Source organism: Neophocaena asiaeorientalis, unplaced genomic scaffold (assembly GCF_003031525.2).
Source record: "Neophocaena asiaeorientalis asiaeorientalis breed wild unplaced genomic scaffold, Neophocaena_asiaeorientalis_V1.1 scaffold449, whole genome shotgun sequence".
Taxonomy (NCBI): domain Eukaryota; kingdom Metazoa; phylum Chordata; class Mammalia; order Artiodactyla; family Phocoenidae; genus Neophocaena; species Neophocaena asiaeorientalis.
This window is the reverse complement of record NW_020175027.1, coordinates 1,647,869-1,673,708: the sequence shown is the minus strand read 5'-3', so window position 1 is coordinate 1,673,708 and position 25,840 is coordinate 1,647,869. Positions and strand designations below refer to the sequence as shown.

General features: G+C 46.4%; 1 protein-coding gene across 1 annotated transcript; it reads right to left on the bottom strand.

The window, feature by feature from the left end:
- Positions 1 to 4,780: 4,780 nt before the first annotated feature.
- Positions 4,781 to 11,297, bottom strand: PHF24 (PHD finger protein 24). The gene is made up of 7 exons (XM_024762950.1): positions 10,920 to 11,297; positions 10,092 to 10,277; positions 6,601 to 6,679; positions 6,109 to 6,314; positions 5,603 to 5,763; positions 5,188 to 5,283; positions 4,781 to 4,877 (listed from the first exon to the last, which is right to left on the bottom strand). Exons 1-7 carry the CDS (start codon positions 11,295 to 11,297, stop codon positions 4,781 to 4,783), a joined length of 1,203 nt encoding a protein of 400 aa, XP_024618718.1.
- Positions 11,298 to 25,840: the final 14,543 nt, after the last annotated feature.

Below are 25,840 nucleotides of genomic sequence, written 5' to 3'. Positions count from 1 at the left end.
GGGAAAAATGTCTAAAGCTGGCCCTTGGTGTGTGTTTGGGGGCAATACATAGCAGACAGGCTTGGAGGGCTTACCTTTTCCTTAATTTCTTCAAAAACTTTGCCTCTTCTCTTCAGTGCCCTCGTCTCCTCTGTGTCCATGGTGGAGACCCTGCCTCCTCCCACCCCCACCTATCTTATGGGTTCCCTGGAGGCCACAGCTGCTCCTGTTTTAGACTCAGGAATTGGCGGATGATAGGAAACCAAACAGAAACTTGGTAGGTGCCCCAAACAACAGGAAACAAGAAGCCAAAATAGCATCACAATCTTTTTATTATGATTCCTGTGCCCAGCCTCTGGGAACATCAGCTCCTTCTGGAGTGAAGGCTGAGCCATGGGGAGGAGCATGCAGCTGTACTGATGGGAAGACAGGGCTTGAGGATGTTCCCCTCAGCTTACTGTCAAGTTACCTTCCGCAGAAAAGCACATAGGAAGGGCATAAGGGACCAGAGGCCATTGGATCCTCCATTGTTACTTGAGTGCTCTCAGAGCCCTTCTCACAAGCCTGTGTTTGGTGGGGAGACAGATCGGAGGCCATCTCTTATAGGAGGCTAGGCTTGATGGCCTTCGTTTCACCATGGATATGGAAAGGCCTTGTTCCTTACACATTGATGTTCCTATCTGTGGTCATGCCAACCCATGCTATACAAACCGGAATGTGATTGGGATTCTTAGTCACTGGACTGAGCAGACCTGACACCCTCTCCATGATCTGGGTCATCGGGGCATTTGGCCCAGAGGGAAGAAAGTTTTTCCTTAGTGCTAGTGGGGTCTATTGAAGATTCTGTAACCTATTCATTTTCTTTCAAGGTTGCTAAAAGCAGTGGCGGCAGAAAAGCAACAGCAGAGAAAATGCCCAGTCCCACCCCACTCCAGCGTGGGCTGTCGGAGCAGGTAGGATGCATTAATATCCCCCAATCAAGAACTCTGTTGTATGGGCTTTAGCTAAGGGCCCAGAGAGAGATTCTGGGCAATTCAAACTAAGTGGCATGGAGAAAGCAGCAATTTTATTCCACTGTAAATAGAGGGGTAAAAAGGGGTTACGGTTACAGGTGCTGCCTGGATGTCCTGAAATTCTGGCATCAATGTTGTTTTGCCTTTTAAACTCCAAGTATGTACCTGCCTTTACTCTGCTGGTTTAAAGGGGACATGCCTGCAGGATCACTAGAGCCTGCCACCAGTCCTGTCTGAAAGTTACTCTTGGCTCTGCGGTGGTCATGGCTGGCCTGTGACCCTGCCATACAGCTTCTTCTGAGCTTCCCTCTTGCCTTTAGGGTTTCTTGCACCAGCTTTACTGAAGCCACGAGACATGCAGTGGTTGAGGTTGAGGCTTAGAGGCCTAGGCACAATCCTGAGCCCACCCCCCAGAGAGGTGCCCTCTTCCCAGGTGGTTTGATTCTGTGCTTCCCATACTGTTGATAGGAATGGGGGACCCCTATATTTGGCCACTCTAACAAGGCCAGGGTGACATCCCATAGGGAGCACCAGGGCCAGAAAGGCCAGTGTCTGGCCTGCAGCCACAGTTGCTTAGGCTGAGGACAGAAAGAGACAACGTGCTCATAGCTTCAGCCGTGGCTGTCCTCAGAGGAAGAGCTCTTGAAAGGGGTCAGTACCTAGGAGTAAGGAAACTGCTCCATCCCTGGGATCAAAGGGGCCCATTGCTCAAAAGCGCAGAGGCTGAATCTGTTGGGGAAGGCTGCTCTCAGGAGAGGAAGCCACGGAGCAGACCTAAAGAGGCTACATGGCCACAGGTATTGCCTCAGCTGACCCTGTGTCCCTGAAGCTCCATCGTGTCATCAAATGCCCCTGTCTTTAAATCTGAGCATGGAAAAGAGGACTTCTGGGTGAAAAACAGACTTAGGGCAAGTAATCTTCAGAGGAGCATCTGTGTAACCTCAGCCTCCCTTGGCTGGGGGGTGGGGCAGGTGGTGCTTGGGAAAAGAACTGATCTCTGCAATTTGGGGCAGCCAAGAAGAAAAGAGTGAAACATTTTCTCATACTCTTATCAGAGTCAGTCGCTAATTTCTGTACTTGGCAGAATTTCAGACAGTCACAATGATGAAAGGGCTTGAAAAGGAAAGGAAATGGGCTTCACTAGGTTTATACAAGTTTGCACATTTCCTTATGTCCTGGAGGGGGCCCGCGGATTAGGACACTGCAAAGGGAGGTCTCAGAAGGGGGCTTGGGGTGGAGCTTCTGCAACTCTTGACTGAGGGAGCAATGGAACCTCTCCTTTGGTAAAAAGCTAGATGCCTATGGAGAAGAGGCTGGTTTCTGCTTCCTAGGATTCTTGTGACTGGGCACTCTGTCTTTTGCTGAGGGCAATGTCCCCTGGACCCTTTGCAGCACGCCCCCACTAAGGAAGCTTGCCGCCCTGGAATAGGGAGAGGGTGATCCCAAATGGGCCAGATCCTGTTGTGGAAGAACTCTGGGGTCTGCTTTGCCAGGCCCTGGGATACAGCTGGCCTGATCCAGTGGCCCCCAGTCTTTACCACTCACCCACAGAAAGCTAGAAGCTGCAGCTCCAGAGAGGTAGGCATCGCCTTGGTCTGTGAAGGATCAGGGAACAAGAAGATGGACTGCCAATCCTTTTGATTGATGACGAGGCAGGAGAAAAAGCTACCGAGCTCTCAAAGCCCAGACCTTGTTTTTACTCAAAATGCCCTGTCCATGAGATCAAGCAGCCCAAGGCCATTGACATAGAAGGTGATTTGCCCGAGAGTAAGCAAAAGCCCTTGTGCTTAATGTGCTTTAATCTCAGTGCAAAACCCCAGGGCTGGCTGCTTCGGATGCAGTCCTTGGGCCCAAAAGTCATATGCTTTCTCTTTCTTTTTTTGTTTTTTTTTTTCTTTTTTTGGCTGGACTGAATAATGGCCCCTCCTACTGATTAGTCTTAGGAGTATGGCTATGGAGTATTTACAAAGAACTGGGGGTTTTGAAATGTTCAGAGCCATACACATGAACCCAGTTCATCTTCTGTATGCTTCCTTTCAGTCCTAAATAATCCAACCTCAGAAGCCTCTTACCTGGCTTCTAGGTCTGACTCTAAGGGAGGAGACCATATAGTGCTCTTACCATGCCCCAGGTTACAGCTCCGTGCCTTCCTCTGAGCAGCACTGAGCTGTATGCTGCTGCTTCTATAGAAATGCCTTGAGCAATGGGGTTGTGTTAACTTCTGCATGACTGAGCCAACCCCCTCTCAAATAACTCTTGGTTGTCAGAACTGGCTAACCTAAGCCATTAGCTTGGAAACAGAAACTTGAACTCCAGGGCCTGTGCTTACCTGTAACATACACTGAATGGGGAATTTAATGAGAACTTAGGAAGGACAGCTGGGGCTGGGAGGCCAGGCTTGGTGGCCTTCTGGCAGCCTCTCCTTGCCCCCAAAGTCTTCCCATGCCAGGACCAGGCCCTAAGCTGGTAGGGAAGGGCATGTAGTGAACAATGGGGAAAAGCAGCAACTCAGGCCATATCTCAGTAACAGGGAGAAGGGAACACCTCTTCCTTCTGTTAGGCTTTGCTGGGACTTTCTCTGTTCAAGAGAGTTGAGATGCAAATCCTCTTCTTAGCTCCAGTGTCTTATCCTCATTGTCAGGTGGTTTGAAAGGAATCCCTTTTGGGGGCTTCTGTGGAGTTGCTCTTTCCTGGGCTATGAAAAAGGCTGGCTCTGTACTCCATACCATGGCACACTTTTCTAGGTCTGCAGTTGAGCTGAGCTGGAAGAATAGAAAAGCATGAGCCTTCTTCTCTCCTCTTCCATCCAGGCCTTGTCCTCATTGGAGCGCAGGCTTTGGGTCTCTGTGGTAGCTGACTTGGGTGAAGCACTTAACCCAGAGGGCTGAGACTCTTGCCATCATACCTGTTCCATTCAGGCCCCTGGGCTCTGGGCCATGAGCACCCACCTAAAAAACAGGGGCCAGGATGGCTCACCTTGGTTTTGGACTGTTCTGTTAAATAAAGACTTTTGGACTTGAAATGACCTGGTTGAGAGGTTCCTAGAATTCTGGGTCCCTGGGAGGGGCTGCCTTCCCTTTTCTAATTAGGACCCCATAGACTAGTTGCCTTCTCTGTCACCAGGAATTGAATTTAAATAAATAATAAATAAATAATAAGTGCAGTGGTGGTTTTCAACCATTTCCCCATCCCACCTGAGGGACATAGTACACACCTACCAGAACAGTGGCTCACCACAGAAGGGATTTGCAGTGTGGGAAGAGGGAGCCTGTCAGCATCTCTAGGAGAGTATGTGAGTCTGATATGCCCCCTTATTAAGAATCACTTGGCCAGAGACTGATCTATTGTGAATCAGAACTGGCCAATAGAAGGGCTGAGTAGAGACCCCCTCGTTTATACCAAGGGCTTCACGAAAGAACTTTGGTCCTTCTTCAACCAAAAAGAACCAGGTCTCTGCAGGCATGGCCAACTAGGCATGTGTGTATGTGTGCATGTGTGTGCACACATATACGTGTGCAGTGGCAGGTCCAGTCTACGCTGTGAGGGCAGGGGGTGGTCCAGGAGCAGATACTGACACAGCTCCCAGGGCTTCTCCCTGTGGCAATGCATTTACTGTCTCTGTTGTGATGGGAATGGTGATTTCAGTGCCATAAAGTTTAGTGACAAACTGAGATGTGGCCAGTGCTCCATCCCCATAAGTCTCAGTACCAGAGGTTGGTGGGGGGAAGGGAGAAAGTAAAGGAGGGAGAGAACGCCACTGTCCCCAAACTGAGCTTTTCTGCTCCATGCTATCCTGGGGGTTTCAGGTGAATGGCTGCACTGTTGGGGCGAGCAGCCAAGATGTAGACGACATTCTCCTGCAGGAAGGTAGGCCAGTCCACAAATCTGGAGTGGAAGCAAAGAACAGGTTTGTGAGGCCGGTTGCTGAGCCTGGAGGCTCATGAGACCTGCTCCCAGTGGCAGCATGGCTTGAGGTGGGCAAAACTCAGGGAAGCCCTGGCTTGTGTGTGACATGGTGATGGCAGGCTGTGCTTCCAGGGTGACAGACCAGCTCACTGGCCCTATGGATCTGGGGTCAAATGTGTACTCTTGAAGTCTGGTTTCTGGGGTGGGCATTTGCTGTTTTGGGGTGATGGTGGGGGTGTGTTTGTAGGGGTCAGGGGTGTAGACAGCTCGGTGAGGAGGTGTCACTCACCTGGACTCAGGCTCTGTGGGCAGCGGGGCCTTGTCCTGACTCTTGCTGCTGCTGCTGGCTGGGCTGCTGTCTGCTATGGGACCCACATGGCTGACGCTGTTGGGCACAAGGACATGTGGTTAGGAGTGGGCCACTGAAAGGCCCGGCCCCTTCCACATTCTGGTGAACCCAAAGCTCTGGATGTGCTTGTCCAGGCTTTTCTGACATGGGGCGATGGAGTTGGGAGTAGAGGCTGCTCTATGCCGTGGCCAGTAGGAGTCACTGTCCACTGTCTAATGCATAGGAGGATCTTCTGGCTGTTTGAGGAAACTGGCAGGAGAAACAGGGAGGTAGGTACCTTTCATACCAAGGGCCATTTGGCATGGAAAAAGGAGGAGGGTACGTGAGTGGGGGCAGGGATTGGTAGGGAGCAGACCTGACACTGCAGGAAGAAGCATCTGGGGGGCGTTTGCAGAACCAAGAGTGCTGGGCACGGTGGCACTCTGCCTCACTGATAGTGCTCCCGCTGCCCCGGGCCAGGAAAGTGGCCCGGGCTCGCTCCCGCTCCTTGACTGTCAGAAGCCTTAACAGAGAGTTCTGGGGAAGAAGAGATATATTAAGACCTGGAGGTGAAAATATTTTGTAAACTGTCAAGCCACAGAGAATCCTACCTCCACCATCACCTCTGCACCCTCCCTTTGAAGCAGCCCAGAGCATTTCTGGTAACACCAACATTTGCAGTGGGGTCCAGCACTAACCAATCTTCCTTGGGCAGTTTCCCCAGCCTAGGCACTGGATCACCTGTCACTGGATAGAACCTGAGCCCTTTCCAGGTACTGGTTCCTGCTCAGAGAGTACCCAGTGCTCCTCCAACCTGCCTGGCATGTTTCCCTGGTCTCTCACCCAATACCCCACAGACGTTTACCCCCAGGTGTCCCTTACCTGGGGACGTATTTGCTGTAGAAGTAGGAGGGACTCATGGGACAAGAAATCAGGCCACTCTATGTGTCCTCGGTGTTCAGGGTCCAGGGCTGCAAACTGGCGGGCTGCCTGCTCCTCTTGCTCCTCACTTAGAGCCCTGTCACTGTCCCCTCGCTTCGCTGTTTGGTGGCGGTAGCGCAGGAAATCATCCAGCGTCAGGGAGCAGTCTGTGGGGAGGCACCCCGTGCTAGCCAGGCCCACCCTTTCCGCAGCCTCTGGAGTACCTGCACTCACCTCTAGGGTACCCTCCAGAGCCCCACCACCCACAGCTCTCATCCAGTCTTTGTCTCCATAGCCAGGATAACTCAGGCTGTGGCCAGTGGTGGGCCAGCAGCTTGCGAACACCGTCCCATTTATGCCCTTGCCCCACAAATTCCGAAATACTCCTTTCATGGTTCATCCTAGAAAGTATGAAGAAGAAATCTGCCTGGCTCTCTCAATTGGCAGCCTTACCGGGGATAACTTTACACTGCTGAAAGGTCTCTGTGAGGCTGTACATTTCTTCCTCAGTTAGCAGCAAGTTGAGGTTGTTCTGAAAAAGAGGAAGAACTAAGTCAGTGGCCATGTTGGCCAGTAAGAAAGAAAGGCCAAGGATCAAGAAGGATGGAAATAGTATACCAGCTGGAAGGCAATTATTGGATCATCTAATCCCAGCCTCTCATTCACAGTCAGGTAGACTGAGGCCCCAGAAAGGGGAAAGGACTTTCTCAGAGCTGTCCAGCTCTGGGCAGGATCTTTCCCAGAACCCAGATATCCTGGCTGCAGCCCTGAGTCCCTTTTACTAAAATAGTGGTTTTTGAATTATTCTCTGAGATAGCTTAGGGGTTCCCTGGAGGTGCCTTAGGAAGCTGTTGCAAGGGAGAAGGGGGCAAGTGGGCAGGGTTCTGAATCCCTAGCTCCATCAACCAGAGCAGCTCCATCTTTATCCATTTTATGTATCTGGCTTCTGTGTTAGGCTGTGTTCAAAGAGTATTTTAGTTAAAAAAGTTTAATTCTAACTCCAGTTTCCATATTTCTAAAAATTATTTAATCCTAAAGTTGTATCACTTTAACTCCAGAATGGTTTTGAAAGAGATGCCATCATGAAAAAGTTCCTAAAACCAAGTGAATTTTTTTGTGGTGCCAGGGAAGTTTTAATTCCGAAAGAGCACTGATATGTTATTTTGTTAGCATTAATTTAAAGTCTTACAGTCTTTAAACTACCAAATATTCTTTATAGTAGATCATTTTCTCGCTAAAGTACCAGTAAAGAACAGGAGCAGACATTTCATGACTATTCATTTGTGGATTTCATGAAGAACTCAAACCATTCTTTCCATAAACACTTTTTGAGCACCTAGTATATGCTTGGCACAATGGTGCTTAACACTGTGTGATGTTTAGTATGGCTGGAATGTAGAGTGTGTGTGTGTGTGTGTGTGTGTGTGTGTGTGTGTGTGTGTGTGTGTGTGTGTGTCTTGGGAGAGGGTAGGGAGGGGATAAAAGATAAGGGAGGGGAGGTAGGCAGAAGCCTGACTGTGAAGTGCTTCAAATGCCCTTTATTGAGCCCCTCAAATTGGGCCTTTTTTTCTGAGGGCAAATGGGAGTCATGGAAGGGTTTTTAAGTGTGGAGTGCCATAGTCAGCTCTTTGTCTGCTGTGTGGAGAATGGATTAGATGGGCAAAGTCTGGAGGCATGGAGGGCAGTTAAGTAATTGTTGCAATAAAGAAAAGATAAGTGGCTAAACTAAGACATGAGAATGAAGAAAAGGGGAGAGATTTGAGAGAGATTAGGAGGTAGAGTCTATAGGACCTGCTGACTCACTGGACGTGAGGGGTGAGGGAGAGAAATGAGTTGGGATTGGTAACTGCGGGCTGGTGGTGGTATTACTATTCACAGAGACAAGGAAGGGAGGGAGAATGGGTTTGGGGAAAAAGATGAGTTCACTTGGGGGCATGTTGAAGTACCTGTGAGACATCAAGATGGATATAAGTCCAAGAGACAGGAAATTTAGGTCTGGACCCACAGATTTGGGAATGATTGGTATTTAGATGGTGGAGTAGTCACCAACGTGGATGAAGACCCAGAGAGAGAGAGTATAGTGGGAAAAGAACCCTGAGAAACACCAGCATTTAGGACTGGGACAAGAAACTAAGGGCACTTAGAAAGAATGGTCGGGACTTCCCTGGTGGTCCAGTGGTTAAGACTTTGTCTCCCATTGCAGGGGGTTGTGGGGTTCCATCCCTGGTCGTGGAGCTAAGACTCCACATGCCTCGTGGCCAAAAAGCCAAAACATAAAAAAGAAGCAGTATTGTAACAAATTTAATAAAGACTTTAAAAAATGGTCCACATAAAAAAAAAATCTAAAAAAAAAGAAAGAATGGTCAGAGAAGAACCTGGGAAGAGAATCAGTAGAGGGTACTGGAAGCCAAGAGAAGAGAGTTGTACAATGTAGGAGGTAATGTTAACAGTGGTTATACGAGTTAGGTGGAATTTTATTGATTTTCTATTTTCTCTGGTTTCTGTATTTTGTGTAATAATTCTCACAAAAATACTCATAACCTAAGAAAAGAGCGGGCAGTAAGGAAGTGCTAAATATATCAGAGAGATCAAGTAAAAGATTCCTAAGAAAAGGTCACTGGACTTGACAGTTAGGTCATTGGCGACCTTAGAAGAGCTAATTCAGCAAAATGATGGATGAAGAAGCTGAATTACAAGTGGTTGGGGAACCACAAGGAGATAATGAAGCCCTTTCAAGAAGCTTGGCTGTGAAGGGAAGGAAAGAAAAGCGAGGAGCTTGGAAGAAGTCTTTGTAAAAGGTCTCGTGGAGAGTGGTGGTAATGAAGGCAGGACTGTGACAGAAAGCCAGGAAGGGAGCCGTGTAATCCTGAGGGTTTAGGAAGGAGACACTCAGTCCTACATCAGCAGAACACTGCCAAGCAGAGTTGCTGTGAGTGAAAAGGCTAGCATTTGGAGGAGTGGTGACTAGAGAAGATTGCCTGTAGAGCAGGCTGTGCTGTGGCATATTCCAGCTGGGGAGAAGGTATTTTAAGTGACTGGAAATAACTCTTCTATACTTCATTTTATGGACAAGCCACAGAGAAAGTGTTATTTGTTAGAAAGTGGCACATCTTTCCTTTCTCCTAGGCAGTAGGAAGAAGAGGGCATCAGCAGATACTCCTTACTCTGAAATCAGTGGATGAAGATATCTGCAGGGCAACAGATCAATGAAGCAAGACTTGAACTCTATTCAGGTGTGCTGAGAAAGGGATATGAATCTGGCTTTTAATCTTTTCAAAATTTGGAAGCATTTATGTATAATTTGCAAAGTTCTGAATCAACAGGCCTTTGTTACTTAATTCACAAAATGATTGCTTCAGAGATGAAGAAAAATGCTCCTAAGACTTAGGTAGAAGACCAAGTGAGAATCGTAGGACTAAGATGTTTTCCTTGGATGGAATCCATCCCTATTGGAAGGAAGCCAGTTAGGATTTCAGGTTGGTTTTTCAGATGAATACAATGAATGACAACTATAGACTAACAGAGAGTAAGTACCGCTCCAAGCAGAATTAGTTGTGAATAATTAGGTCTCGTCCTACCCATTCAGTCCTCTAGCTCAGTGGTTCTCAACTGGAACGATTTCGTTCCCCCACAATACATTTGGTAATATCTGGAGATATTTTGGGTTGTCACAACTGGGGGTGGGTGTTACTAGCGTCTAATGGGTAGAGGCTAGGGATGCTGCTAAACATCCTACAGTGCACACAGCCCACTCAGCAAAGAATTATCGTGCCCCAAACGTCAATAGTACTGAGGTAAGGAAAGTCTGTCCTAACTCTAGTGACCCGAATCTGAATACTCTTCAGGTTACTGCCTAGAAACCAGTGTTCTAAGACTGGGCCTCCAGGAAATGTGCCAAATCCCTGGCAGTGCAGGAGCCCACCATCCCTGCAGTCTAGGCTTACACAGTAGTGGCAGCTCCAGCCTGTTTCCGTGTTTGCCGTCTCAGTCACCTCCGTGGCACTGTCTCCTTGGATGTAGCCCACGCGGCGCAGGCAGCCATCATGGAAGACCCTGGTGCAGACCCTGCACGGAAAGAGGCTCTCGGCTGTCCAGACCTCACAGACATCACACATCTCATCATTAACAACCTGGGGAAAGATGGCAGGAGTGTATAGGGATGTATAAACACAGCAGCAAGATCCTAGGCCACCAAGCACAGTGCTACTTGCCTGGGGCTGAGTGACCCTGGAGCAGCCTAAAGGAACAACTCCAACTGAAGCCAATGTCATGGCAATAGAGCTTTCTCTCTTGAAGACAAGAACCAGTAGGTTCTTCCAGCTGCTCAGGTCTCTGTGATCATGTTTCTGAGCAGGGATGCTACTAGCATTTTTGGAAAGAATAATCTGTTGTGAGAGATTGTCCCAGGCATTGCAGGACCCTTATCATCCCTGTTTTTCTTGGCACCAAATACCAGGAGCAACTCCCAGTTTTGTGACCTTCCTGAACTCCCCCTACCCCCACCCCAAATTTCCAAATGCCTCCTACAGGGGACAGTATTATCCCTTAGGTGGGAGGGCTGCCATGGTATAATTCCTTATCACCCATTTCCTCAAGTCTTTCACTAAGACAAATCCAGGATGTAACATTTATTCTTGGGGAAGAAATTCAAAGACTCAGCTCCATCTTTCTGGTTTTGAGTCTCACTTCAACCATACCCAGGCCTCCCCGTCCTGCTCCCTGATCCCCAGAAGGTCTAAAACTGCGGGATTCTGCCCTTACTGGACACTCACAGGCTCTCTGGGCTCCAAGCGGATATCTGGAGGCTTGTCATCATCCAGCTTCCGGGTGGGGCGGATGAAGGCAGGGGGTGTGAAACGACTGGTCCTGTCAAACTCCTCCGGCTCCACTCCACGCCCATCCCGGAGCCTCTCCCAGGCGGCACGGTTGACACCGCTCTCTTCTTGGAGTGCTGGGGTGCTTGCCTCTGCTTCTTTCTCTTCCTGCACCTCCTGGACAGAGCCCTCTACCGTGCCACGGTGAGACCCCGAAAGTTCACCTGTGCGTCGGATGGAAGGCCTGTCCCGCAGCCCATCCTTGAAGGCAGACACAGCCAGGGTCACCTTCTGCACCTGCTCCACTGTCTGCCGCTTGGACATCAACACCCCCATGGCTCTGTGGACAGAAAGCAGAGGGGCTCAGACTCAGCCAATGGCTGACCATATTAGGGCAATTTGTTTCAACCATTCACCTAAGTGGCAAGCGCTATTAAATAGCTTCTCCCTGTTCTGCAACTCAGTAGCATGGCAGGGTGGACAGAGCACTTGTTAAGGAGTCAGAAGACCTTGGTTCTATTTCTGACTGGCCCTGTGACTTTGGTTTTCCTGTCTATAAAATGAGGGCGATCTGCTCAGCGCACTTCACAGGGCTATCATGAGGATAACATCAGAAAAGGGGCTTAACAGTGCATGTAGACTAGAAAGCACTCTACAAATGTGAGATGGTATCTCTGTCTCCCTTCCTGTCCCAAAGCCAATTAGGTCTAGGGGTCCCAGGCCTCCGATACTTTGAGACAGTAGGAGACTCCAGAGCCCAAGTCTCTCCCAAAGATGACCCAAGGCATAAAGCAAGACTACAGCTACACATTTCAGAATTCTGACTGAAGGAATGCTCCTCTGACAAGTGCTGTGCACAAGAATCCATATCAAACGCCTACTTTTTGAGTCAGAGTGAATGAACTCCTATTTTTAGAGGACTCCTGAATTAGGCATCCAGGAAACTCTGCCACCTCACCCATGTGGTCAAGGTCTCAGACACTTCTTTGCTCCTTCTAATTAGTAGCTATGCCTGTTTATGGGTCTGTTTGTCTATCACAGATGACCTGCTCATCACAAGCTCTCAGGTGCTTCTCACACTTCTAAGGCTTCACTAATGTCACTGCCACATTTTCTGCTTTGATTCTCAGAACTGTTCAAGAAAGGTCCATATCCTTTACAGGTTAAAAAGGAATGTTATTCTTGCTCTTCTTCTGTAGTAGCAGGGCATTGGAAAGTGAGAGCATGACATGGCACACTGCAAAGCTGGTCTGCTATTTCCTAGCCTGAAGGGTCTTAATGGAATTCAGTTGGGGAATGTTTGTTCTAAGTGGAGCAGAGAGTCCATTTTAGCCTTGCTATCAATCCATCATAATCAAGGCTTATTGAACAGTACTATATGCAAGGTACCGACTGCTCATCATTGGAAATAGAAGATGGGAGAACAGAGTCTCATCACTCAAGCTACTTAATATCAGAACTCAAAGAAGAGTAAGACAGAGTGCTGGAAGTGCCTAAAGGAAGGTGAGACCATATTACTGGGAGTCAGAATGGACCTTGAAGGATGGGTAGGAAGTTATCCTCAGTTTGTTTGGCGAAAAAGGTGACAGAGGGAAGGAGGAGAGATTCAGACCAACTAGAAGGCTACTATAATAGTCCAGGCAAGAGGTACAGGGTTTAAACTGAAATGGTGGCAGCAGGAATGATACTGAGTTGATTTGATACTATGGAAATAGAGAAATTTAGGAATAAATTGATAACTTGATTGGATCAAGCGCTACGTGGCTGCTTCCCACTAGCTATCTATTTCACATTTGGTAGTGTATATATGTCCATGCCACTCTCTCACTCCATCCCAGCTTACCCATCCCCCTCCCTGTGTCCTCAAATCCATTCTCTAGTAGGTCTGCGTCTTTATTCCCGTCTTGCCCCTAGGTTCTTCGTGACCATTTTTAAAAAATTCCATATATACTTGTTAGCATATGTTTCCAGGTTTTCCATTTTATTGGCATATTGTTGCTTGTAGTAATCTCCAATGATTCTTTGTGTTTCTGCAGTGTCAGCTGTTACTTCTCCTTTTTCATTTCTAATTCTATTGATTTGAGTCTTCTCCCTTTTTTCTTGATGAGTGTGGCTAATGGTTTATCAATTTTGTTTATCTTCCAAAGAACCAGCCTTTAGTTTTATTGATCTTTGCTATTGTTTCCTTCATTTATTTCTGATCTGATATTTATGATTTCTTTCCTTCTGCTAACTTTGGGGGTTTTTTGTTCTTCTTTCTCTAATTAGTTAGCACATCTTTTATCTCACACAATTACCATTTTGTTGTTGTTCTTATGGTGAGAACATTAAAGCTCTACTCTCACAGCATCTTTCAAGTACACAATATAGTATTGTTAACTATGGTCACATGCTGTACCTTAGATTCCTGGAAGTTTTTCATCTTATATCTGAATGTTGGTACCCTTTGACCAACATCCCTCCATTTCCCTCACCCCTCAGCCTTTGGCAACCATCATTCTGCTCTCTGTTTCTGTGAGTTCAATGTTTTTAGATTTCACACACAAGTGAAGTCATACAGTATTTCATATTTCATACAGCCTATCTCCGCCTGATTTAGAGGGCAGTCTTAAATCGACTAACAAGAAGAAGGGTAGTACCATTTACAGAAATTGGGAAATAAGAAAGAGGAATAATGAAATTGGATTTTGTATGTATTGAATTAAAGATGTCTCTGGGACATTCAGCTGATATGTTATCTGCTGCTTAAAACATTTCAATGGCTTTCCAAAGCTTTCAGGATAAAGTCCTCCTAATTAGTTTCTTTATTATGGCCTGTGAGGCTCTCCTCGGTCTGGTGTCCCTTCTTTACTCTGTTCTAACCAAACTGGTCTTTCAGTCTTTGTTTGCCATGCTCCCTCTATTATTATTATTATTATAATATATATTTTTTGCGGTACGCGGGCCTCTCACTGTTGTGGCCTCTCCTGTTGCGCAGCACAGGCTCCGGACGCGCAGGCTCAGCGCCCATGGCTCACGGGCCCAGCCGCTCTACGGCATGTGGGATCTTCCCAGACCGGGGCACGAACCTATGTCCCCTGCATCGGCAGGCGGACTCTCAACCACGGTGCCACCAGGGAAGCCCTATTTTTTATAAATCTATTTATTTATTTTTGGTTGTGTTGGTTCTTTGTTGCTGCGTGCGTGCTTTCTCTAGTTGTGGCGAGTGGGGGCTACTCTGTTTTGGTGCACAGGCTTCTCATTGTGGTGGCTTCACTTGTTGCAGAGCACGGGCTCTAGGCACATGGGCTTCAGTAGTTGTGGCAGTTGGGCTCAGTAGTTGTGGCTCGAGGGCTCTAGAGCACAGGCTCAGTAGTTGTGGTGCATGGGCTTAGTTGCTCTGTGGCATGTGGGATCTTCCCAGACCAGGTCTCAAACCTGTGTCCCCTGCATTGGCAGGCAGATTCTGTCCCCTGCGTCACAAGAGAAGTCTCCATGCTCCCTCTATTTTGGACCTGTGAACATTCCTTTCCCCTTATTAGAGCTCAGTTCAAATAGTGCTTCCTCATGGAAGTTACTGCTGTTTCCCCAAGCCAGGTAGGTGTGCTGACGGCACCATGCTCTTCTGCTCTAGAACACTCATCTTTGTTATTACATATTCAATAGGATGATTATCATCAGTGTCAGTTTCCTCTCTTAGATCGTTTTACCATGTGCAGTACCTGTCTCCACTGCCTAGCAATATGTCTAAAATAGGAAAGGCAGTTAATAATATTTCCCAATTAATTAATTGTGAATAAGTCTTTCTGATTTTTCAATAAAGTCTTAATACTCATAAAATCTGATGACAGCCACGTCTTCTTTCTAGAAACAACTATTTTCTGTGCCACCGTGGTGCAAATTCCTACCCTGTCTCGGTGCTTGCCCTGCCATCACTTGTTATCAAATAAACCCAACCCATATTTTAAAATTTATAAACCTACTGATAAGAAAGGAAAGATCCCCTCTCCCCACTTGTAAAATTTGTTTGTAAAATTAAAATATATGACTAAAGAATATTTGCTTTGAATAAATGACTGTCATTTACAGGATGGTGGCAAAGGAGATTTATTGAGGAAAGATTTATTTATTTATTTACTTATTTATTTGGCTGCGTTGGGTCTTCGTTGCTGTGTGTGGACTTTCTCTAGTTGCGGCGAGTGGGGGCTACTCTTCCTTGCGGTGTGCAGGCTTCTCATTGCAGTGGCTTCTCTTGGTGTGGGGCACGGGCTCTAGGCACACGGGCTTCTGTAGTTGTGGCATGCGGGCTCAGTAGTTGTGGCTCGTGGTCTGTAGAGTGCAGGCTCAATAGCTGTGGTGCACGGGCTTAGTTGCTCTGCGGCATGTGGGATCTTCCCGGACCAGGGCTCAAACCCATGTTGCCTGCATTGGCAGGCGGATTCTTAACCACTGCGCCACCAGGGAAGTTCAAGGAAAGATTTACTGATCAAATTAGGAAACTGTTTAAGGTGATTAAAAACTCATTCTTTTCCTCAGTTGCAAACAAATATGGGACAATAGGGGAATGGTTAAATTATAGTACAATGGAAGAATGAACCATATGAAAAACATTAAGGTAAAAGTAAATTTATTAATGTGGAAAGATGTTCAAAATATATGAGCATATTTATGAAAAATGCAAGTTACAGAAATGCTCATGTTATGATCTAATTTTATAAGAATGCATGTTTTTTCATATTTTTGTTAATCTTTTTTTTCTAATTTTCCTACCTTGTACATTAATTATATAATTTAAAAAGTCACAGAGGCAACCTGGTGACTTGTTTTAGTTCTGGATCTGCTGTGACCCAGGACACGTTATTTTACTGCTTTGGGCTTCAGTTCTCTATCTGTTAATGCGTATGCTTGGAATATGTAGTCAAGCATTTAGAATGCTTCTTTCCCATATTCTTTTAAAAGTCCATGTGACCTACTGAGGGTATCCAGCCTTGGGTGGCAATGGGGCTAGGGGTGGAGAAGGGAGTGTGTGTATGTTAGAGCTTTTACTGAGGCTGTGGATCCAGGGGGTTCTTGAAGAGGCCAGGCCTGCGGTCTGCGGACACTGCCCACATGGCTTATGCATACTGGCTGTGCTCTACAGTTAGGTGGAAAAGCGGGTCCCCAACTTACAGCAAGAGGAACAGGCATACCACGTCAAGGAGAATGCAAAACTAACACCCAGCCCTTCACTGCAAACCTTCCTCATGATCAATTACTATTTCCAAGGCCACAGTGTTTTCCTCAGAAAACTTTCTGTGGTATGTTTTTCACATTTTTTGACTGTGACCCATAGTAAGAAGTATAGTTTATGATGTGACCCTGTACACACAAAATTATAAACACATGTTCATAGACCTATAACTGAACCCAAAGTTTTGTGAAAGAATCCTAATTTTACTACATGTGATGTTCCCAGATATTTTCTATCCTCTCTATCCTAGTTCATTAAAACAATCATGATAGTGACTCTCTAAAATGATTTGATGAGGGACTTCCCTGGTGGTCCATTTGTTAAGACTTTGCTTTCTAATGTGGGGGGTGTAGGTTTGATCCCTGGTTGGGGAGCTAAGATCCCACGTGTCACGGCCAAAAAACCAAAACATAAAACAGAAGCAATACTGTAACAAATTCAATAAAGACTTTAAAAATGGTCCACATCAGGGACTTCCCTGGTGGTCCACTGGTTAAGACTCTGCGCTCCCAATGCAGGGGGCCCAGGTTTGATCCCTGGCCAGGGAACTAGATCCCACATGCCGCAACTAAGAGCCAGCATGCTGCAATGAAGATCTCACATGCTGCAACTAAAAGATCCCACATGCTGCAACTAAGACCCAGTGCAGCCAAATAAATAAATATTAAAAAAAATCGTCCACATAAGAAAAAGATCGTAAAAAAATGATTTGGTGACTTTGTAATGGGTCCGGACTGGCAATTTGAAAAACACAGCCTTAGAATCACTATACTTTTTTGATTAGAGAACTATGCTTTTGTCTTTTGATTTAAAGATAGTTACCTCTGAAAGACAAGGATAACATTGTGGGGTATAAGGTATGCTTTTCCCTTGACTGGAGTGACGCAAGAATTGAATTCTCAAGCCTGCCTTAAGAGTCTGTGTGGTTGGACGGTCTAGCAGATCTGGACTGATATGAATATACTTTTGAATGAAGAAAACCGTACTACATACAAGAGTTTGATCCTCTACCTGTGGGCATATTTAAAAGAATATTTATCAAAGCATTAAAAAAATTTTATTGTTTATTTTTGGCTGAATTGGGTCTTTGTTGCTGCATGCGGGCTTTCTCTAGTTGTGGCAAGTGGGGGCTACTCTTCGTTGCAGTGCGCAGACTTCTCATTACAGTCGCTTCTCTTGTTGCAGAGCACGGGCTCTAGGCATGCAGGCTCAGTAGTTGTGGCTCGTGGGCTTAGTTGCTCCTCAGCATGTGGGATCTTCCTGGACCAGGGCTCGAACCCGTGTCCCCTGCATTGGCAGATGGATTCTTAACCACTGCGCCACCAGGGAAGTCCCTATCAAAGCATTTTTCACAGTGATAAAAAGGTGGAAATAACCTTAGTAGGAGAATTATTGGATAACTTGTGATATATTCATGCTATAAAAATAAAAAACTGGTTTAATCCAGTACGAACATAAAGATCAGAGCAATGACTCACATTGGCTGGATCCTGGGGCATATAGGGGTTTATATATCAGAACTCCAGGAGGAGGGAAGAAATAGTGGATTGAAAAAGCATATAAATTATAATATATTTATATCTGGAAAGCAAATATCAAAAGCCATTACTTTTTTTCCGTAACATGGACAACAAAACAGCAGAGCTTGACAGTATCCTCCTGGTTCCTGGGGGAGATACAGAAGGTGCTAGCTTTCCAAATCATTGGAGGCAGCCCCCTCCTAGAAGTCGTAGTAGAAGTTTTAGGGAGCAGTCATAAGACATTAATTAAAAAAATTTTTTTTTAATTTTATTTATGTTTTTGGCTGCTCTGGGTCTTTGTTGCTGCGCGCGGGCTCTCTCTAGCTGTGGCAAGTGGGGGCTACTCTTAGTCGCGGTGCACGGGTTTCTCTTGTGCTCTAGGGCATGTGGGCTTCAGTAGTTGTGGCATGTGGGCTCAGTAGTTCTGGCTGGCGGGCTCCAGAGTGCAGGCTCAGCAGTTGTGGTGCACAGGCTTAGTTGCTCCATGGCATGTGGGATCTTCGCGGGCCAGGGATTGGACCTGTGTCTCCTGCATTGCAGGCGGATTCCTTACCACTGCACCACCAGGGAAGTCCCGACATTAATGTTTATCAGCTAGAAGGCATGGGTTAAAAAAAAGGTTGATAAACACTTATTTGGAGACCTGGAATAACCATACGAAATTCACTTTTTCAAGAATGATTCACTGGAGGAAAATCAATGGTATTCATTTGGTTCTTATTGGCTTTTTCAGATAATGTAACAAGAGTTTTGAACAAAGCCCAGCCAATTAGGAGGGTTACTCTGTAAGTGACCTGACTCATTGTGTATTGGCAAACTAACCACAAGCATATCCCAACACACTGCAGTCCTGCACAACCACTACTCTCTGTAAGGATACAAAGAATCACTATTAAGCTACTCAACTGTTAATGATGTCACTGCAGTGGATTTGGAGTTTATCTTCAAAGGAATTTCAGTGAAGACTGAAGATAACACCTACCAGCAAAACAAACAGACAAAAATAAAAAAACTACTTTCTAGCCCTGATCACAGGATCTTGGAGTACTGCTATTCCCCCTTCAGTTTTCTAGGCCATTTTATGCCCATAAGGGCAGCAAATGTAGAGCAGAGCCATTAAAAAGAAGGCATCAAAATCCAAACAAGACCCCAAGTCATTTTCATCACAAGGCTTTGATTTTGAGAGTAAATTGTGAGGACACAACAGAATTAGGCTTTAAGAGTGAGGCTAAAACCCCTTAATCCTTAATGGAGAGGATTGAAACTATATGCAAAAGACACCTTGATTAAAAGCAAGTATGCTGAAATATCCACGATGTGCACCTGGGGTGTTTGAAAAATTAACAAAATCAGTTCTAATTTCTAGAGAAACAAGTGGTCCTGATTAGTGAGGAGTTAAAAACAAATGCCTGATGAGAAAAACCTGGCCTCCGCTGTGCTGGAAGGAGTCCTAGGAAGAAGAGTGAGTTAAAAGGAAATCAAGTTGCAAAGATGCCACAAATTATATCTAATGATTACTCCTTTGGCTGATGGGTGGAACTGGGGTTTTCTGCCTCCCTAACAAGGATGAAAGAGGGATAGAAAGACATTGTCCCAAGAATGATGTGACTGTCAGAGGATTTGTAGAACCTAGGGAAGGCTTGGAAAAAAACCTCATGGGAGCAGGAGCAGGTGGTGGTGAATAAGAGGGACATGAGGTAGAACAGTGCTCTCTGACTCTACGGTCTGGAGGAAATGAAAACAGATGACAACCAGAAACTTTCTTCAGGGAAGAGAAGTCTGTCTAGATGAATCTGTCAGGCAGTAAGACATATGTGGGCAGCTTGAAATGTGTGCGTGCAAGACACACCCATTCTCTGCAGAGCACATGCTTACAACGCAGTGGGATGATTTATAAGGGCAAAGTGGTGGGAGTAAGAGGAGGAGGGGCTGCTCCACAGCAGGAGCTGGTGGCAAAATAAGGAAAAGGAAGGTAGCTAGGGAACCTCTTCCAAAGATCTCGATAAAGACTTCTGGCTGTGAGGAGCCTCTCAACAGGCAGGAGTCTCCTCACTGGGCATGCTAAATGTAAAGCACATTTACTTGCTTTCATCTGATTCTTGGTATGGGAATGGCAGCTGTTTGAAAAAGGCTCAAAAGCAACTAAAAGTGATTGTTTGGAGGTTATGAAGGCTTCCCTAGGCAGGGACAAGGCAAAGAAAACCTCTGAGCTGGGAGACAGGGGAAAACAACCAGAGTGGGTTGAGCAGATGGAAAAAGGAATCCCAGTTTTTCACTGAGATTGAGAAGGAGAAAAGTCTAGATGGTTCCCACTGCCTTCCACAGAGTATGTGTTCTATAAATCTTGGTTCAACGAATGTTGCAGAGATAACTAGGCAACATAAAAAGTTTGAGATCATGGTGTCACTACCTTTTCTCTTCCTCAAAGTTGGCCAGAGAGACTGATCAGACCAAATCTTCAGAACACAATTCTAGAAACTATACAGTCACCTACTCATCTCATCACATCTACTTTGCTTCCCCAGAGGGGACCCTATCTGCTGATTCAGGGCTAGCAGGGATGAGAACAGGTAACCATACAGTAGTTATGGGTGATTTCTTTGACCACAGGAGAGAGCTACAGAATTTTAGAATTTGGCCAGTTTCCACAACCACAATTATAAAAAAAGAGAGACTAATATTACCAAAGTCAACAGTCCCCTGCATTTATGCTGTGTCCTGGGGGCACTGTGAACTGGCCGACAGGAGGGCAGCTGCCCTGAGGGCACGTGCAGTAAACTTAAAAGTGTATCTCCTCCCTCCTGGGTTTGGGCTGGAGAAATTTAGCATGAGATGAGCAGCATCTGCAAATAAGGGTGAAAAATTTCAAGGTGGTTGACAATTGGCTCCAGGTATAGCATGTGCCTAAAAGGTTGTCTGAGAGCCTCAAGGAAGCCATGTACCTAACACAGCAGGTGATTAGCCATAAGGGTATGGAAAACCAGCAGAACCAGGGTCTACAAAATGCAGAATGCACAGCAGAGACCCTAAGTTCACTGTGCACATCGATATCAATCTAGAGACTTTAAACAAAAATTATCAAAGAGTCTCCTTACCCTCTGCTCGTCTTTGAGGAATTCAAGCCCGAAATAGTCTGGCTGATTTCCAGTATCTTGGTCCTGCTTTAGGAATCCATTGCCTCACCACAGTGCTCCTGGAGCCTGTTTCTAGTCAGCCATTCTGTTGCCTGGCAGTAGCCTATGGGCTACTTTTAGTTTTCATGTCTAAAGGGGTCTAACTGATACCTCCCTGTCTTCTTCCAGTCTCCTCTGTTTATCCAGTGCAGTGGCACTGGCTTCAGTCAGCCCAGGAAGACACAGTCACCCCTGACTGCACAGGACTCTTCTGAGAATCCCAAGGAGCAGGAGGGCTGAAGACTGAGTAAAAATGTCTTCTTGGACTCAGCTCAAGAGAATGAGGCGTGAGGGAGGTGCTGTTGTTGTTTAATATTTATTGGAAGTCCAAAAGCCCTAATAAACATGAGGACAAAATTATGGCATGATCTTTAGCCTCTAGGGGCCTGGGATGGGTCTTCATGAGAAGCTACAGTGCAGGCTTCCCACAGAAGCAGAGCAACAGTTAAGGAATAGCACACCATCAGTGACTGGCTGGTGTGATTGCACTTAGCAAGCAGAGCTTTTCAGCAAGATGGAGAGACACTCCCTGTTCTCTGCTCTGGGGCCCTGAAGCACAGATTCAGCCCCATTTAATGCACTCATTACACCTTAATTATCATGACTTATTTGTTGATTCTACAAATATTTGCTGAGTGCAGCCTACTATGTGTTAGGCACAAATTAGGCGCTTAGTAACTGTTGGTAGATTGAACAAATGGAACCTCACTCAGCCTGTGAGAAAGCAGTGTGAGTATGTGCGTGTGTAGGGGGCATAAGTGTAGGATTAAAAAAAAAAAGTGTTGCTTGAGCTAAATTTTGAAATCTGAGTGGGAGTTACCCCAGTGGATAAGGAAAAAAAAGGCATTCCAGGAAGAGATAAAAGCACATGCCAAAGCATGGAGCTATATGGAGACTCCATCATGGCTTAGATGGTATGAAGCCAGCCGGGTGTTAGATAGAAATAGGCAAAGAAACCTGCCTTCACATAAGAATTAGCCCAAAGAACTGGTTTGAGGTAGTATGCTTAAACTATTTGTCTAGAAGGGAATATGTATTTAGATTTCAGGGAGGAAAGAAAACACAGAGAATTGGATTTTCTAAGGCCAGGTAGCAGGACAGCCCTGATAAGTCCTAGGGTTGACCAGTGAGTGCATTGCTTGGCCTTTGGACCCAACAGGAAACTCCTCTTCATAGCCTAAGGGCTGGTAGGTAGAGGCTGTAGTAAATCATTGGGGCTTTCCCTCTGGAGACCTGTAACCCTGATTAGGAGGCTCAAAAAACAAAACAAAACGAAATGAAACAAAAAAAAGGAGAGAAAACCAGCCAGCCAACCAACACGCTGTTGTTTTAGTAAGAAGACCACAGTTAAGATGAAACATTTCTGAAAACCAAATGAGATCATGTAAGAGGGCTTGTAAATTGTCACATTTTATCCAAATATAAGGTACTGTCATTATCATAGAGAGCCAAGAGTGGCCAGTTCACTCAAAGTATATGGGCGGAAGTAATTCTGGCAGGGCAATGGCACGGGGGCTAAGGACGTGGCTGCCAGCGGAGGCACAGAACAGCAGTGGTGCTTCAGTGATGCCTGGGAAAAGGCATACTGTATGATGATTCCTATAGATACTCTGTAAAGCTGTACTTCTCTTTTTTCTTCTTACTTTTTATAGTAAATGATTAGAGAAATGCAGACTGATCCTATGTGAACACCTCAAGGGCAAGGAACTCTCATATTTATCTAGCATAGTGCCCTGAGCACTTAGTAAATGTATATGGGTCTCTGGACCCCACTGGAAGGGGAGGAAGGACCCCTTCTCCCACTGGAAGGGGAGGAAGGATGAAGGGGGATGTTATAATAGAAAAAATAGTCATGTCTCCAGCTGGACACTGATGGTCTTGGTTTCTTGGTCAAAAGCTGGTAAGCTTTTCTGTCAGAACTTGGTCATTAAGATTGAGGGGTTGGAGTAGATAATGATATTCTCATTAGAAATGAATAAAGCAATTTGGGAAATGAAGATAGCAGAAACCAAGAGCACTGCTGGAGAAAAGCATGTGGGACTGGAAGATAATAGATTCTGTAGCTAAAAAGAAAGGAAACTTTTTGCATAAATATGATCCACTTAGGAACAGGTGTACTGGAAAAAATACAAGGAGTATGAGAAACGGGCAGGGGAAGGTCCTACTATTTATGTGTTTGAGGAAGAGGAAGCATTGTCTAAAGATGGCAAATGTAGGAGGAAGAAAACCATAAGAATGTGGCTAGAGATGATGAGGAAGACTAAAGGCTAAAAAATCCAGACTCATTTGTGTACACGCAATTGAAATTGTGTGAGCCATACTCTCCCCTTTTATTTCTCTTTAGAGAGAGCTGTTTTTAAAAAAGAAGATTAAGGCCACCTGGTGACATCCTTCATACCCACTGTGGAATGATTTGATTTGCAGACTCACGTTGTGATTAGAGGAGACAGTCAGTATTCTTAGGATTTTGTAATCTTAATGTTTACCCAATGCTGGACATCAAAGAAGTGATATCCAAGGTCCAATATTTGGGGAGCACCTGGAGCCATCTAGCAAGTTTTCCAGGGTCATGAGTGGGTGTGATACCAAGAGCCCTCAGTAAAAAAGACCAGTTTAGGAATAAAACCCAGTGACAAATCTCTGAATCGGAGCAAAGATCATATTTGCACGCTTGCTCTGATTTTCTTAAAAAAGATATATATCCCAGCTTATTTTGGTGTGTTAAACTGATGAAAGGTGTTTGAACTGAAAGGGGATTATAAACAATTCTCTAATGGGCAGGTGCTTAACCAATATCAGCCTTTGTCAGAGTTTGTTCCACTGAGCTGTGCATGAGATGCCACACCCAGGTTGTTCTGTCTTCTCACAAGCCTGATCTCCCTTCTCACTATGTAACCCCAGGAGCCCAGGGAACCCACCTCTGTTAAAGGAGGATGTCACTAGGTTTGGCTATGTGGAAGGAGAAAGGAAGGGGAACAGGAAAACTCTTCCAGAATACTCTGGTGAATTCCACTGCTTAGCTCCCTCACCACTCCATTTTTGGACAAGAAACCAGAGTCTATCCTTGGCTCCAAATTCACACCCTTGGGATTCAGATGGAATGAAAGCTACTACAGCCCAGGGGGTGAGATGAGGGTGCATCGCTATGTCAGGCACAGACCCTTTGCATTCCCCAGACGATGGACTCCCAATAAACCTTCCTTGGCTCTGAGCCTTTCCTGCCCTCCTCCTCATCATGCAGAGGCACTGCTGGGCAAGTATCCTGAGTGGTATCTGTGGACCAATGTCTGCTAGTGCATGGAGTCAGATGGCCACAAAGACACTGTAGGTCATGCTTCCTAAAAGTGATCCTGTCTCTCTGTCCTCTCCCTCAAGGATTCTGCAAGCAGGGAGGGTAGTCTCAGAATACTCCATCCTCCGAAGGGTTCCACTAGATCCCCAGAGCAAGTCCTGTCAAAGACTACACCCAGAGGCCTCTCCCAGACCCAATTAAGTGCAGAGCCACCCAGAGGCATAATTACAGTAGGGTTGCCAGTGAAGGAAGCCACACCCTGAAATTTGGGGATTCAGTGGAAATCAGTTCCTACAGCACACTCATCCCCAATTAAACTGTCTTCATCCACTTAATTAATCATCACATTTACTGAGCGTATACTATTGCAAAGTCCGGTGCTTGGTATCTTAATGCAATTTATTAACAAATAAACATTCTTGCTTCTGCCTCTCCTTGATACCCAAATAAACTTAGAAAAACAGATTTCATGATTCCATGCTTTGTGACCTTGGGCAAATTGCTAAACCTGAGTCTAAAGTGCCAAATGTTTAAAAGGGGATAATTTCATAAGGCTGTTGTAAGGATTCTATGAGATGTTAAACATCCCTGGTTTAGTATTTGGCACACTGGTGCTCAATAATCCTACATATCCTTTTTTCCTTCCGTCAAAGGATTTTCTTTACAGGACCTGGCTGAGTCAGTTATTCTACCTGATTTTACTGCTTTCTTCCTGAGGGTCAAACCCAGGGGCTCAAATCTCCTTTCTTTGCTTCAGAGGCCTTACTGGTCCTCCCCTCTCTTGCACCCTGTGCTCTGAGAGAAGTTCCTGCCTTGAGCTTGGAGCCAACTGGGATACCACGGAGAATACAAACTCTAATGGGGTGGGGGACGAACGGACAAAGGCGCAGCCCCACAGGACCCCTGCCTCTCGACCACGCTGGAGAGATACAAGTTAGGAAACAATGAGCCCTGAAGGAGGTCAAAGCCAAAGACCTTTGAGCATACGGGAAGTTACTCCTGGCCTGGATCCCATGGCAGGATCCTCTCCTTCCAGTCAGAGGTTTCTTCCAGGCAGTTCTAGGGCACAGTCTCGGGTCCTCCTATATACACGGGTCCTCTGTGGGGTCCGTCCCCACGGTGCAGGCTCCCTAAGGCTCCCCTATGTTCCCGAATGGTTTTCTACTGAGACAACACCAGAGACTACCCTTGCCCTCCCGTAGGTACACAGTCTCTCTGGGGATGGCGTCCTCCACACTGGGCCTCCCCGTGGCAGCAAATGCCGAGAGAGCCCTGGGAATCTCCACTCGCACAGGGGTCTTCCATGGGGGCGGCTCCGCACACCGCCTCCGGGACTCTCCCAACGGGTAGAGGCAGGGATACTCGGGGTTCATCCACTTACACAGGGAGACCCTCGGGACGGCTCCCACACAGCACCTCTGAGTCCACGGAGGGCTGTCCGCTGCCCGCAGACCCGCCCCTCACGGTGCCTGCCTGGTCCCCGCCGCCCCCGCCCCCGCTTACCGGGACTGTCAGGGTGAGGGATGCGGGTCCGGGGCTGGCGGACTCTACACCGCGGGCCCCGCGCAGCCCATGGCCGCTCCGGAGTCGGCGTGCTGCGGCCGAGCGCCGGGAGCAGGCTGCGCGAGCGGAACACCAGGCTGAAGCGACGGCGGCGCGCGCGCCCAGAGCATACCCACCCTCCC